The following is a 16722-nucleotide window of genomic DNA, read 5'->3' as shown; positions in this document are numbered from 1 at the left end:
ACATTTAAATTTACTTGTCCAAATAAGGCAATGATTAATGAATGTTTCTATTTTGTCACTGAAAGCATAGCTATGTGGAGGTATATGCTCAATACATATAATTTGGTTAAGTAATTACAAAAATAATAGACAAAGTATTTAATTATCTAGTTAGAATCTTCTGTTAACTCTATGCCATTTTGTTCTCTCAAAGTCCCTATATTGGAAGGCCAATGAAAGCCACAGTTATTGATTCTAGATAAGAGCTCTCTTAACCTAACTGTGCTACAGATTACACAGGGTTATGCTTAGGTCACTAAAATTTTCACTACTACTCAAGGGACCAGCATACTAGAGTTTATTTGGTTTTACTGTGGAAAATGAAAGTTGAAGGAAATGTGGCAGGCTTAAAGTCTCTCCTGATGTAAAAAACAATCTTCTAAAAGAGGTATGTTAAATTCTCATCTTTCCCTGGAGGCTACTTGAACAATGGTACTACAGTTTAGGGAATAAGCTGGTGGCTTCGGTTACTCAGGTCATGGTATTAGGTGAAACTGGAACACAATGAGGTACAGCCAAAAACCCCCACATCAGCAATGATTTCTTTCATCCTTTCATAAAGGACTACCAAAAAAAGGTCAATTTTTCTTATTAGAATTCTAGGCCTGAAGAGCATGGCTCTTATCAAGATCAAAAACTTTTAGTTTCAAGTAGTGGAGAACCAGTTTCAACTCCTCAAATATGTCATTCAAGGTGTCCAACAAAATTATCCCAGTTCTCATGTCTGTCTGTTCCCAAATTACTTGAGTATGCACAGCCAACATGCTCATGTATTTTTTGAAAATTCTAAAGATGGCTGCTGTTAGGTAAAATGTAAGCTCCTTGAGAGAAAGAATTGTGTCCTAAATCCTTAGTGAGTCTTTTTAAGCAACCTGAAGGTTAAAAAAGAGGCAATGCATATAAATAACACATATCATAGATGTTAATTCTAATCTTTCAGTGTTCTTTTTAAAAATAAGTACAATTTACAACTTTAAGGCTAAAAAATCAACATAGATACCTGAATTTCTTGGCCAACTTCTAATCCTAGGGCAGTGGGATGTTTAATCTGAAAGAAAACATATTAATCTATTATCTAATAACCATGGAAGTTCATGTTTTCCCAAGTGGACAGTTTTAATGGTTCCCCGATCATAAAATCTGATAATTAGAAGTCTTTAGAAGAATGTAAAAATTATCTAAAACCACTCTACTTGTAGATTACTATGGCTGTCACTTCACTGAGTATTTCTTCATTTGTCTGTTGTGTATTATATTTATAAAAATGGGCCTCTGTTTGTTTGTAGATCTGCTGATTTTCACTCATGTTCAGAATGTCTTTTCTCATCAATACATGAAACACTACAGCTGAGTATTCAAACTATATAATTTATTTAAGCAATCCCTTTTACTTTAAAATGTTTAAATTACCAATGTTGCATGAATCTAGGTGAAAGGTATGAATGTTCAGAATGTTCAAAGTTCTTTGACCTTTTCTATAGGTTTAGATTTTTTCAAAATAAAAAGTTGAAAAATAAACAAGTAGTGTTGCACTGATCATTTATTCATCTATTCTAATTATACTCAGAATAAAATTGTACACATAATTTTAGGATCACAGACATTTACCAAACACCTTTCAAAAAGTTTGTTCCAATTTGCACTCCTGCCAATAGTGTATGAGAATATCCATCTTTTCTCCTCCCCACACTGGGAATTTTCATCTCTCTCAAAGGAAAAGATCTTGTTTTTATTTCCTTTTTTTTTTGAGACAGGGTCTCTCTATGCAGTTCAGGCTGACTTTGAACTCACTATGTAGCCCAGGCTAGCCTGGAGCTCACAGCAATCCTCTTACTTCAGCTTCCTGAGTGCTGGGATTACAGACATAAGCCACCAAGCCAGGCATTTATTTGCATTTCTAAAGATTGTTGTTGATATTGGATAGTTTGTCCTTTTTTCTTTTGGTACCGGGGATCAAACTCGGGTCCTTGCACTTGCGCAGCAGGCAGCGAAACCACTGAGCTAAATCCCCAGCCCCGAATAAATAGAAACATTTTTATTTTTATTTTTATTTATTTATTTTTTGGTACCAGGGATCGAACTCGGGTCCTTATGCTTGCAGGGCAGGCAGCGGAACCACTGAGCTAAATCCCTGGCCCTGGGTAGTTTGTCTTTTTAAAACAAAGCCTGGCAATAGAGTTATAATAGATCAGTGGTCAAGAATGTGCTTAGCACACATGAGACTCTGGGTTCATTCGCCAGCACTGAAAAGCAAATTAAAAAACAAAACCCTTAAAATAAAAACAAAACAAAAAATTTGTCTCTATGTTTTGCTCATTTTTTTTTTTTTTTTTGCAGTAATGGGGATTGTATTCACTGAGCTCCAATCTTTCCCCTTTATGAGGCAGTGTTTAACTATGTTAACAAGTGGGACTCAAACTTTCAATCCTCCCATCTTAGACTCCCTAAGTGCTGGGATTACAAATGAGTACCACCAACCATGGCTCTCACTTTTCTTATTAATCTATACACCTGGACATATTAGGCCCTTGTTATGTGATGTAAGCCTATTTTCCCTAGGTTGTTACTTATCTTTCATCATTGTTGTGATTTCTGCCATATAATTTAAAAACCCGAGGTCAAATTTTATCCATTTATTTATGTTTTTGGCCTTGATATGACGATGAAAAGAGATTTTCCCAGCATCAAGATTACAGTGATACCTTGATTGTTCAACTCAATTTGTTCCAAATTCCTGTTTGAACACTGAAATGTTCAAGAACTGAACATATTTTCGTATAATAAGGAAAACCAAAATAATTGGTTCTGATGCCCAAAAATTACACCTATAAATTCATTTTTCCAGGACTTTAACAAATTTCACAATGATTTCTTTCTTTAACTCTATTGTGCTCAGTTTCCCTCTTAGCTTTACTGCTGGTATTGCTAACTTTCTTTGGAGCCATGGTTCCAATCTTTTATGCAAAGCACACACACAAAAAGCACAGTGACGAATGTTTTAATGCACTAATACAAGCACTATATGTTGTCTGTATAAGAGCAGCGCTTTGACTGAAGTGTCACCCTTTGTGTCTGCTTTGAGATGTAATGTGTGACTCACTCTCAGCTCATATAGGTGTTTTCAAGTTGATTTTCAGTTTAAATTTACAAACACTGAGCAGGTTTTTCGAACTTTGCTGTTCAAGTCATGGAATGTTTGAGCTTGGAGCCATTCAACAACTGAGTTATCACTGTATTAAAATTATCCATATTTTCTTTTAGTGCCCCCTACCCCAAGATTTTCTTTCGCTACCATTTTCTTTTAAAATTTAGGTCTTTAGATAGGATTTTGGTATAAAAATGAATGGAGATACTACTTTATGATAACCAACTAAACCACTGATTTGTTGAATAGTTTCTATTTCTTCACTAGTGAAAATGCAATTTTTAGCATTAGCATGTATTATAGCCGCATCTATACAACTAGGTTTATTTCTGGTCTATTTTTCATTGTGTACATTACCTATTTTGGGGTCACTAATACATTACTTTCTTTTTCTGTTTGGTTTTTTTTTTTTCCAATTCCAGGGATCAAACTCAGGACCTTGTGCTTGTGAGGCAGGCACAGTGCCACTATGCTAAATCCCTGGCCCCTATTTTATTCTTTATAACTTTATATTCTAATATACAAGGGATGATAAAAAATACAATGAATGTTTAAATTTAAAAACATTTATTATAGTAAAGACACATATGTATGTCTTTATGTTCTTGTGGCTGCCTTCATATCCTGAATTAATTCAAAAAGTTTCTCTTTCATGGTCATTTTGCCTTTGGGGAAGAGCCAGATCTGGATGAAAATACACCATAATGGTTTTATAAGCCTGTTTTTCCATTGGATGGCACTCAGCAGCAGCATTTACTGCATTTTTAAAAATACCTCAGTAAGACACTCAGGAAATAAGACTTCCAAAATGACTTCAGAAAGTGGCAAGAACAATGGAATAAGTGCATTTGAAGCAAGGAGTGGGGGTATTTTGAGGGGAATTAATAGCTGCGTATCTTTCACTGTAATTTCTTTTGAGATAGGGTCTTCTATGTAGTCCGGGCTGGTCTCAAACTTGTGGAGATTCTCCTGCTTCAGCCTCCCAAATGCTAGGAATACATGTGTGCATCCCCACTCCTGGCTATGGTAACAAATTCTTAAAATTTAAACATTCACTCTGTATTTTGATCACCCTATCTATAGAAAAACAGCCAGTCCTAATATCCTGACTCCCATAGTTTTGTCAAATAGTCTTATATTCTTAGTTTTTCAGGTGTCTGAACTACAATAAAGATAAGATAAACTTAAAAACATTCTAAGAATTATCCTACTGTGATTGCTTGTTCAGTAGAAAACTGGGAAAACAGAGCTACTGTATTTCACTGAAAACAAGACCTACGTAACTGTAAAATAAGCCCTAGCATGATTTTTCAGGATGCTTGTTAATATAAGCCCTATCCACAAAATAAACCCCAATTAAGATCAGTCAGAAAGATACATTTAGTATGTCTGTTGTAACACACAACAGATGTGGTAAATTATAAAATAATACTAATTATAAAATCATATATAATATAAATAATATATTGACATTAATACTTAAATGATGATATAAATTATAATTAAATATGTGTAAATACTCAAGTAGGTGTCTTTGGACAACTGGTAAATGCCAATATAAATAGATGAACTTGAGATTTATTGCCAATTGCCGTATACAAGGCATGAATAACATGTGGACTTGATAATGAATGTACCTGGTTGTGTCTAATATGAATCTTCATAATTCAATGCAATCAATCTCCGACTTACAGACATTCATGTGGCAAACTTTCACAGATGTACTATGTAAGACTTACTTTGTCACCTTACAAATGAATCTGACTTATGAACATTCTCCTGGAATAGAATTTGTTTGTAAGTCAGGGACTTACTTTACATAGATTATTATACATGAAAAAATAAGACATCCCCTGAAAATAACTCCTGTTGTGTCTTCTGGAGCAAAAGTTAATATAAGATCCGGTCTTATTTTCAGGGAAGCACAGTATATGTAATTTTTCATAGCTGTCATGTGCTAGCTGTAGATGGTATTTTACCTCAAAACATTTAGGAGAAAGAAAAACATAAATTATTTATGGAAAATAATGTGAAATCTTTTGCAGGCTACAGTATCTCTGCCATTTTTGTTTTCTGTTTTTTTTTTTTTTTTTTTTTTTTTGAGACAGGGTCTCCCTATGTAGCTCAGGCTGGCCTTGAACTGTGTAGTCCAGGCCTCCAAACCTTTGCAGTCTTCCTGCCTCAGCCTCCCAAGTGCTGTGATTACATGCATGCACCACCATGCCCAGCTCTGCCACTTTTGTTTTCTGTAATTAAGTTGGTAATATATAAAGTGCACAATTCTCACCAGTGTAGGTAATTTCAATATGGTTATTTTTATAAAAAGTTTAAAAAATAATTAAATTTTTGTTTCTTTTTACCTTTCGTTGATCAAGTTGTGTGTTATGAAGTAGTACTGCAGTCATATTTGGGTATAGTTTTACCATTACTCCAGAGTCTCTAAAAGACGTAAGTAAGCCTGGTTAAAACAATGAATATCTACTGACAAATAAAACTGCTTTTAAGAAGAAAAAAAATTAAACAAAAACCACTGTAGCATATATGCTTATAATTTAGAAAATTATGATTACCTAAAACAGATAACTTATTTTTCAACTGAAAAATATCCTACTTTTAAATACTTGTGAATCAGATGACAAAGGAAAAACTTTTAGAATATGTGTGTATTCACTTATATTTCTGTTCATAATTTCTAAAAATTTTTGAAATGACATTAATTTTTTTTTTTTGGATGCGTAATCTCATTCACTAGTCTAGGATAGACTTGAAGTTACTTTGTTACCCAGGCTGGCCTCCAATTCTCTATCCTTTTATCTCAGCCTGAGTGCTGGAGTTACAGGTGTATGCCTGCCACCATGCCCAGCTTAAATATGTTTAAAATGGAAAAATTATTTAATTAATAACATTCTTTTTCTATATACACTAAAAAAAGGATACTATTTCTTATTTTTTAACTGCAATATTAAATAAATCATCCCATTTCATTTTATTATTCTTTTTTTTTTTTTTTTTTTGGTACTGGGGGTTAAACTCGGAACCTTGTGCTTGTGAGGCAGGCAGTTGCACCACTGAGCTAAATCCCCAGCCCTATTATTCATTTTAAATAGCTCTGAAGATTCCTGCTACTTCTGATAATTTTTTATTTTAAAAAAATTGGATTTTTTTTTAAAAATGAGATTTTCTGATTATTTTAGCTGGTTGAAAAAAGGCTTTGAGGTCATACCTAGCATATTAAAATATGTGCTATTTAAGCAGTAAGTACAATGCAAGTACAGCAGTGACTAAAAGGAAATACTGCTTTGTGTGTTTTGGGCCTGTTTACTGGCAATAATAAAACAGTGGAAAATTTGGTTCAAGAAAACAGTTCAGTGGGAACAGAATATTAAAATTAAAAAAACCATAGAACCATGTTGTTGAAACATCTACAAACTGGCAAAGAAAATAAAAAATACTACACCTTATAAAATAATGACTGATAATTATCATATAAAGTAAACACCTTACGACTTGAAAGTACATAAAACAATTATGAAGTTAATGAGCTTGTAATAATTTAAAAACCAACTTAGTACATTACTTGACATTACCTGATTTCAGTTATTGTGGCAGTATAAACAGCTCCAAATTCTAATTGGTATTCTTGCTGTAAGTGCAAAAGAGGCCATAAGATTTATAAAGAAAACAAAAACAAAAAATAGAAAAAAACTATATAAAATCTATACTTACGTCATCTTTACAGATTTCAGTGATGAATTCTCTTGCCTCATGCATTGCACTAGGTGTTGGTGCAAACACAGAATATGTTTCTTCATCCACTTGACTAATAGTTACACCTTTGAAAAAGATAATTTAACCCCCAGCACCAACAAAAGAAAATAAAAAAGGTAATTTAACACATTAAAAAGGTAATTTAAGGGTGGGGGATTTAGCTCAGTGGTGCTGCCGCCTGCCTCCCAAGTGCAAGGTCCTGAGTTTGATCCCCGTACCAAAAAAAAAAAAAAAAACCAACCAAACAAAGGGAATTTAAAAGGTAACACAAAAAAAGGTAATTTAACCATTAAATTTAACTTGCTCATTGAAAAAGTCAATGTGAGAATAGGGGAGGGACCCAGAAGCAGGTGGGCAGGCTTTTCTGTGTTTACTCATTACTTTAGGAATGAAGGGATTCATTCACCAGTAGATGCACACCTGCTTTGTATCTGGCACTGACTAGGCCCTGGGGATACAACAGTGCAGCAACATCCTAGAATGTCAGTGCTAATTTTTGAGGCTCTGGCTTTGCTCTCTTAATCATGACTAGAAACTATAGTAGAATACTTTTGTTCATTTTTTTGGTTTCTCTTACCTTAGAGTGAATAGATGAATGAGGAACAAAATCACATCAGATTTTCATTTTTTTTTTTTTTTTTTTTGGTACTGGGGATTGAACTCAGATCCTTATGCTTAGGGGATAGGTAGCGGAACCACTGAGCTATATTCCCAGCCCCAGATTTTCATTCTTAACAACTAGCTAAGGTTACTGCTCGCTGTCCTCCTTCAGTAACCTCATAGTTGCTATGTACTATGTAACCTAAACATTGCTTCCAAAAGAAATAAAATTAATCCATACTTTTTCTATATATATATACTTTAAATAAAAGAGCCTGAATAAAACTAAGTGAAAATAGCAGAAGTAATAGTAATAACTCTAAGGCATAACTCTAAAGTGGAAAACTCTATTATTCTGGAATATTTGATTTTAAAATGTTGCAAAAAACTGTTGCTGAATTCTATCCTTGAATATAGTTAAGGATGATAATTTGCTGATTTAAAAAGGGGCACAGAAATCTCACAGTAAAGACATCATATTGTTTTCTTCTGGTCTCTCATTTCTCAAATATGCATTTCTGGTGGAACACATAGGAAATGAAATAGCAAACTTACCTGGTCCAGGATTTAGTAAAAACCTAAACTTCATGCGACTCTTACCTGTTTCAGCTTGAAGTCTTTTTAAATGATATCCACCTGGTCCAACAAATTTTGCTCGTTTTGATAATGGAATTTCAACAGTTTCTGAAATGTAAGACAAACAAATATATAAATTCAAATATATATATAAACCTAAAATGTGTTTAAGAATATCCCCCAAATTTAAAGTATTTTTTAAAATTTATTTTTAAACTGATAACATAAAAACTTAGAAATTGTACATATTTATAATATACTATGTGACATTTTGATACATATATGGATAGTGTAATGTTTAAATTGAGGGAAACATCTTCTGAAATAGTTGTTATTTCTTTGTTTCTATTTCTAAAACATTTTAGCAATAAAAGCACTTTAAATATTTTAATTTTGTGTATGGTATAAAAAAATTTAAAAACAGTAATATACTTTTTTTTTTTTTTTGGTACCAGGGATTGAATTTGGGACCTTGTGCTTGCGAGGCAGGTAGTGGAACCACTGAGCTAAATCCCTGGCCCTGTAATATACTTTCATATATCAATGCTTACATTATCATGAAATCAGTAATAATTTTAATGTATTACCTACAACAGGTCCATTTTCTTTTCTGGATCCTCGAGGTTTTGAAATTGTTTTGTTCATAATCTGTAATATTTCCCTCTTTGCCACTATAAGAGATAAAAACAAACAAATATTATACATAAAATAAGTATCTCAGATACCTGCAGTTTTAGTTTTTATGGAATAAAATCTAAATTATTTAGCTTAATAATCAGAGCTCTTCACATCCCAATTGTCTTGAAAATTCACTTATAATCCCTCTTCTGAATCCTAGCTTAGAAAGTTGGTTAATTTGTAAGAATTGAAATTTCACTGGTCTCTCACTTGAGTGGTTAGTCATGTACCTAATAATTAATATTCTTGATTTAAGTTACATGAAATTCCTCTTTTTGTTTTGTTTTGGCGGTCTGTGGATCAAGCAAAGCCCAGAGCCTCATGCATGCTAAGCACTCTACCAGCTGAACTATACCCCCCAATGGCATGAAATTCCATTTTTAAAAGCAATATTTTATAATAATCTTAATGGGAATTATAGTTCCCATTAGCAAACTAAACAGTAACAAAAGGAGAAGAAGAGAATCAGGCACAATGGCTTACCTGATGCTTGCTGAATAGCCTCCATTACAATTTTTATTGGTATTCCTGGTAATTTAATATCAGCCTAATATGGAACAGCCAAAAGTAAATAAATATTGATTTATGACATTATTTAAACACTAAAAATAAGACAGAGAGTTTTAAAAATACCTGTAATGCAGTTATTCCCTTATTGGTACCAGCTATTTTGAAATCCATGTCACCGTTGTAATCTTCAATTCCCTTCAGGAATTTAAAAATTATAAAGTTTAAACAAAAACAAAATCACCCATTGTCAGTGTAGAATTTCAAAATATAGCTTTAGAAGTAAACCATGTTCTCTAAAACCAAATACAAAGAATAATTAACTACTGTTTCTAATTATGACTTTTTGAGACAGAGTCTCGCTATTCAGACTGGCCTTAAACTCACTACATAGGCCAAGTTGGACCTGAATTTGCTGTGATCCTCCTGCCTCAGCCTCCTGAGTGGTGGCATTAGAGGTATGCATAACCATTCCTGGCTTTTTGTGACTTTTTAAACTACAAATATTTTCATTGAAAACTCTGATTTATTAGAAATTTTTATATTATGCCTCCCTCCAATAAATACATAAAAATTAATTTACCATTATCCTAAAGTGAGCTATTATGTGTGGGAGATTGCCCTGTTGATTATGTCTAATGCATGCTCTAAGCAGTGCAGGCTGTAAAGAATTAACCACACAATTGGCTTGTTTTACAAAGTGAGTCTGACCGAGGTCCACTTGCTGAGGTCAGAGTGACTCATACCCAAATTCCATCCCCCAACTTAAAACATTAACTGAAAAGACAAGGTTAATCATTAACCACAACCTATATCTGATCTGTTCTGTTCCAAACACAAGAATGCTTTGTCTCTTTTTTTACAAGCCTTGCCTGTGTCAGCAACGTATCCCTAGCAACCACACTTAGCTTGCTCATACCAACTTAAAAATGATTGTGTCACCAATAAATATCAATGGTTCTGGCTGTTCAGGGCCTTTGCTTGCCCAAGCACTGGTACCCCAGAACCCCATTTCTCTCTTTAATTCTGCCTCTGAGTCTTTCTTCTCGCCATGTGTTGCATCACTGAGCAGGAGATCGAAATCCTCTGTCTGTCTCTCTGTTTCTCTCTCTCTCTAGTTTTTAAAAAGCTCACAGCCTTTTAAAATCCTAGGCAAACACAGAAAGGATAAAAGAATCACTATAACTCTGCTACTCAAGTACCATCCTTCTAAGCATAGAACTATGAAGTACATGGCCTTCACTATTAAATATGTGAACCTGGGAATATACTTGCCAGAATATCTGTCAGCAAACGATAATCTTCTATTTCACCTTTCTCAGGATTGATTTTAGTGATCAATCCTATTGCTACACCTGCAACAGCAGATGATACTGGAACCCCTAAAATTGAGAAAAAGATCTTTGTGTAATGGATTTCTTATTGTTCATATTTATTTTAATATAAGAAGATAGTGTTCTCCAAATTGACAATCAATAAAGTTGACTTGGAAAGGTCTTAAGAGCCTTTCCAAGCTCTGATTATTTCATTTCTTTTTGAACATATAATAAAGTTCCTTAAAACAATTTTAACAGGTAATCAATATGCTTGGCAAAAATCTAATAGCAAACTTTGTAATTCTAAAGTAATTTTTTTTTTGAGATAGGGTCTCACTTTGTAGTTCAGGATGGCTTTGAACTCACTATGTAGCCCAGGCTGGCCTTAAACTTGTGATGATCCTCCTGCCTCAGCCTCCAGTGTGCTGGGATTACAGGCATTGGCCACCATGCCCAGCTATAATTCTTAAATTATACATTGTTTTCCTTTATGGTTTTGGTGCCTTCATTTTCTTGAAAAGTAACCAAGTAGTTGGTAAATTCTTCTAGTCTGAACCCCAGTCCACTCCCCATAGCAATCATCATTAGTGTAGTGTCCCAGAAAATTTCTCTGCACAAGTATAAATGTAAATATAATCTTATATTTTCTTTACTCATGGGAATATGCTACATATATTCATTATTCTGCATCTTGCTTGTTTTACTTAGTAACATACCTTGGAGATTGATACATGTTACCATACAAAGCTCTACCTTAATACTCTGGTTGCCAAGTACTCCCCACATTTTTTTATAAGATACAAATAGAACCTTGCAAGCACAAGGTCCTGAGTTTGATCCCCAGTACCAAAAAAAAAAAATAATAAAACTAGAATTCCTGAGTTAAGAAGGTATGTGTATTTGTAACTGTTGCACTGTCAAATTGCCTTTCAAACATGTAGTGTTTTATACTTTTACCCAGTATATGAAGCTACATGTTAGTCTGCAATTTTGTTAGTTTTTATTAAATATTTTGTTCTTTGACTGTTGAAAGAGTCAAAATAGTCACTTATTTTTAATTTGACTTGTTTTTTAAGAGTGTATTTTTTGGAGATGTGTCTGTTCATGGCTTTCAATCATGTTTTACTTGGTTAGAATTTGTTTTCTTACTGATTTGTAGAAGTTCTTTCAAAGAGCTCTTTTTATTTGTGGTGCTGTAAGAGCATATCATTATGAACAAATCTTTAATTATGAATATTAAATAAAATATAAATACAAAATATATTATTTCTTAGTTTGTTCACTTTGCTTAAAGGGATTATTTTTCTGGATAAAAATCTTAAAGTTTATATAATCATAGCTCCTGGATTTTGCTTCTTAATGACATTTCTTCTCCAAGATTTTGATAAAATCTTCCACATTTCATTTAAAAAAATACCTAAGTTTTGATCACCTGGAATTTATTTTGGTACAATGGGATGCAATAGGTATTTCATTCTCTCTAAGCAATCTCATACTTATGGTCTTATTACCATTATAATGATGATAATTTTACACATCTACCCTTTCTAGGGAGATGGCTTTGTCAAGCCTTGGATCAACTGTCTCTAAGTCATCTGCAACTAAATGTCCCCCTAAACATCTTAAATACAATGACTCTCCCGCTAAAAATTATTTTCCTCTTCTATTCCCTATCTTGGTTGAAAGCAACTAAACATTCATGCCAGAAATCAACACTTCTCATTTCTTATACAGTACTTATATTCATCAAGTCACAATATTTTATCTTCTAAATTTTTTACAAAGATGTCCTGTCCCCTAAATATTGAAATATATACTCCTATCCCTTTAGTCCAACTCCACATTATTTCTTGTGCTGGCAACAATTTCCCTATCTGGATTCTCCAATTTTTTTGTTTTTGTTGTTGTTGTTTTTGACTCCCAGGTTTTAATCTCTCTCTTCCCTTCTCTTCTACCTTCTCCCACCCAATTTCCCAGGACCATCATCTAAGCCAGGAAAAACTACCTCAAAGGAAGAAAAAAAAATTAAAACATGCCACTCATTTACATAAAATCCTTAAAGTTGTACATTTGTTTCCAATTTTTTTTTTTCTGGTCCTCAGGATAGAACCCAGGGCCTTGTGCAAGTGCTTACCACTTAACTACATCCTGTACATATTCCATGGTCCAAAAATGTTTGAGACATATTATATATTCTGTTCCTAGAGATTTATATGTTAGCACTAGAGAGTCATACTCACGTTAACTCAATAAACCTGATTAGCTCTACTCAAACCTACATTAAAGCAGAATAATTTTTTTCAAGGTACACAAAAATCAACATCTCTGTGTAATAATATTCCATGGAATAATGAGTTTTAAAAATTCTAGCTTTAAGTACAAACACCTTGGCATAAAAATGGTCTTAAAATCTGGTTCCAGTTTATTATTTCAACACTTTTTTGAATATATTCCAGAAACATACTATCCTTCAGAACTTCCTAACTTTGCACAAGCTTTTCCTTTCCCACCTTTAAGCTTTGTTAAAAAAAAAAGTGGGTACTACTTGTATTGCTAGGGCACAGTGCCTGACATGGGGTATAGGAAGCCTTGTGTTTGAACTGAATATATACCTTTTCTTGGCTCCTCCTATAGCACTTGACATTCATTCTTGTCAAATTTTAATTTCTTTATATTTGGCTTTATATTTTTTCATCCTATTAAGATGGGGGGGGAATCAGTTTTGTTAATTTACACATCAGTCACCCATTCATTTTTATCATTATCTTTTCATGGCAGGTCAGTGTTGTCACTGAAAGGAACAGAGTTAAGGATAAAGCATCCTCAAGAATTCCATGCAAGACTCTTCCCCAACTATCTGACTGGATTAACCAGTCCCCTTTGCTCATCCTTCAGCAGTCATGAATGATGAGCTTAACATTTGGTCTAGATTTCTGCATCATTTACACAAAGGAATCAACTGTAAAGACAGACTCTAGATATACTGTTGACTATTTCAACCACATCCTTCTACCTGACTTAAAATTTACTAGTATTAAAAACAAAAGTGAATCTACTATGGCATGATTTATTTTTGCCCTTTTCTTGCTCTTTTTACAGTACCCTTCCTTTCTAAGATACAGTACTTATAAAATATTCTTTTAATAAACTATTAGGCAAAGGTCACTGTCAAACTGATTGGATTGTATTTTACAAAAATTATTTTTCTTGCCAGGCATGGTGGTGCATGCCTGCAATCTCGGCACTCAGGAGGCTGAGCCAGGAGGATCATTTCAAGTTACATAGCAAGTCCCTGTCTCAAAACAAAACAAAAATTTACTTTTCTTCTCTTACAAAAATAGGAACTTTTCCTGTCCTTGGCATACCACTCTTCAAAGTTTTCTGAAGACTGCCAATATAGTTCAGTAATCTCATCATTACCCTGGATGGGTTTTTGTCTAGACCACATTTAAAGTAGTTAAAGACTCGTATGAAGTCTTTTTATCTTTCCATTAACCTTTTTCAGGATTTGCTTTCTGAGTTTTCCCAATAAGAGATCTGGCTGAAAAATGCAACTCCATGAGGACAAGGACTGTTTTGTGTACCACCATGTCTCAAGAGCTTATATCATTGCTCGCCTCAGGTGGCACATGGTAAAAATTTGTTAAATGACTGCATGAAGATGAAACATGATAACATTATTTTACCAGCCAACTTAAATATATGACTATATTTTCTTCCACAGAATACAATTAAAAAAGGTACTTTCAGCACTTTTTTTTTTACCTTGGCTTGTTCTAAATTTTAATAAAAAAATAATATTGTTATATACTCACACTATTGTTTCAATTCATCCTTGGTTATAGCCTCCTTTCTACCTTTCATATCGTACTATAAGTTTTGTTTACTTCTCAGAGAATTCCTGTGTGGCCTCTTTATTGTCATTAGGTCCCTTTTCCTTTTCTTATTGAATAGCTTCATTGGTGACTGCTTGGCAGAACCTGGATTTGAGAGCCTAACATGCTTACTCTTTCAGACCCAGGGATTATCCTAAACTACTTGAATCTATCTTCCTAAAATTCTGTGTTCATATCTGCAGTAGCACTATTCTCTTCCTGGCTTGTATAAGTTCTCAAAGATTACACAGTTACTTTTCCTGACAGCTCCCAGTGGTTCTGTTTTCTAATCAAGACTTAGTGATTGGAAGCAGTTCTGCAGCTTTCCAGAAAGATAAAGGTAAGAAAGTTCACTGGCTCACCAAAGTAAGTAATTATCAGTGGATTGCTTTTAGTTAAAAATAAGAATTCCAGCAAATATGTTGACATTCAAAACTATTTTGCCACTGGCCTGGCTTAGTAATTTATGATCTGACTTAGAGTCTTACTAAAATCCAATTTAAAAGAAACCTTTTATTTTACACTAATCACATATGTATTAAGTGTTAGCAGTTTTGAGACATAATTCTTTTAGCAGTTTTGAGACATAATTCTTTTACCTGCATCCATTAATGCCAAACTTCCACCACATGCAGATGCCATAGAAGAGGACCCTATAGAAAGGAAAATACTTGCTTTATAATTTACATTTTAAAATAATTTACATATTTTCCTTAGAAATACTCAATAGTTTTTACTTTCATGCTTTTAATCACTTAACAGTTTATCCTGAGCGTCACTCAGGTAGGTGTCATTTCAGTTGATTCTTGTTTTGAATAAATTCGATAAAACTGTGATTTTTATATTTCCTTATATTATCTTATAAAAATTAACAAAAAAATGCAATTTTTGGTTGTCCTGTATTTAAATAATTGGACTGTGAGTGGTTAAAAGCATATAAGTCACAAACTGCAGAGCTGCGTGGTCCAATATATTAACTACGAGACATATGAGGTTACTTAAATTAATTGAAACAAATTTAGTTCTTAAGGAAGACTATAAATATATAAAAATTTCCATTATCATAAATAATTCCCTTGGATAGTATTTCCATAGAGAGTCTGATTCTATGACCCTCCAAAAGGACTAGGAATACTATTTTTACTGCCTTATTCAAAGGGTGAAGAAACAGGGCACTGGCTCTTTGATAAGACTAAGTCCAGTTACACGCAGTAGACAACCGAAATGACTATAGTTTAAATTGTGAGCTTACTCTGGTGCTTTTCTCTTAAAATCAGTGACCATCTGATCCATTTAAGAGTGTAACAGGGAATCTGGTCTTTCTACTGGGGAAGAAATATTTTGATACCATACCATTTGACTCTAGGACTTCAGATGTAACCCTTATAGTGAAAGGAAAATCTTTGGGAATAACAGGATACAAAGCTTTGTCTGCAAGAGCACCTAAATTAGAATAGAAAACAATAAGCAAAAAAAATGTACTGAGTCTCTGAAGAACACATATAAGTTTACAGATTTACACTCACCATGCCCAAGTTCTCTCCTATTTATTCCAGTGACTTTGCCAGTTTCATTAGTTGCATAAGGAGGAAACTTAAAAAAAAAAACATGTATATAAACTGACATGCAAGGATGCCAATGACATATTACTAAAATAAAACAAAAACAAAATAAATAAAATAGAATAAAACAAGCAGAATCCCATTTTTGTTTCTAAAAAGTATTTTTATGGGCTGGGGATTTAGCTCAGTGGTGCCATGCCTGCCTTGCAAGTGCCAAGGTCCTGAGTTCGGTCCCCAGTACAAGAAAAAAAAAAGTTTATTTATATATACAAGTGAATTAGGGGGTGGAAGTGGATGGCTATGGAGATTTACACTATACATTTCCATAATGTTTAATTATTAACAATATATTATTTATTTATTTTTGGTACTGGGTATCGAACTTGGGACCTTGTACTTGCAAGGCAGGCAGCGGCACCACTGAGCTAAATCCTTGCCCCTAATATTTTTATAATAATAAAATATATATTTTAAAAGTATACATTGAGGAGATATAGATATTTTTGATAAGGGTTTTATTTTAGACAGGTTATAGACAATATATATATTTTCTGGTAGTGGGGATCAAACACAGGACCTTGCGCTTGCCAAGCAGGTGCGGTGCCACTGAGCTCAATCCCTGGCAACATTATATTTTTGATGGAATGTTATCATCA

The 16722-nt window shown here is 33.5% G+C and overlaps 1 protein-coding gene across 2 annotated transcripts in view; it reads right to left on the bottom strand.

Moving 5' to 3' along the window:
* Window positions 1-16722, bottom strand: part of Pnpt1 (polyribonucleotide nucleotidyltransferase 1) — a 40213-nt gene that overhangs the window by 319 nt on the left and 23172 nt on the right. For both annotated transcript variants that reach the window (XM_004867257.4, XM_013066461.3), the window contains exons 16-27: window positions 16031-16097; window positions 15858-15947; window positions 15104-15157; window positions 10589-10695; window positions 9440-9511; window positions 9290-9353; window positions 8716-8799; window positions 8153-8236; window positions 6911-7017; window positions 6772-6827; window positions 5545-5623; window positions 1040-1087 (exon numbers count right to left, since the gene is read on the bottom strand). In XM_004867257.4, the coding sequence (XP_004867314.1) occupies window positions 1040-1087; window positions 5545-5623; window positions 6772-6827; window positions 6911-7017; window positions 8153-8236; window positions 8716-8799; window positions 9290-9353; window positions 9440-9511; window positions 10589-10695; window positions 15104-15157; window positions 15858-15947; window positions 16031-16097 (912 nt within the window). The remainder of the gene's footprint in view (window positions 1-1039; window positions 1088-5544; window positions 5624-6771; window positions 6828-6910; window positions 7018-8152; window positions 8237-8715; window positions 8800-9289; window positions 9354-9439; window positions 9512-10588; window positions 10696-15103; window positions 15158-15857; window positions 15948-16030; window positions 16098-16722) is intronic.

Source organism: Heterocephalus glaber, unplaced genomic scaffold, assembly GCF_053883595.1.
Source record: "Heterocephalus glaber isolate CG9 unplaced genomic scaffold, H.glaber_assembly_v1.0 deba00001457, whole genome shotgun sequence".
Classification (NCBI taxonomy): Eukaryota; Metazoa; Chordata; class Mammalia; order Rodentia; family Bathyergidae; genus Heterocephalus; species Heterocephalus glaber.
The sequence above is the reverse complement of the archived record's forward strand: the minus strand, read 5'-3'. Positions and strand labels throughout refer to the sequence as shown.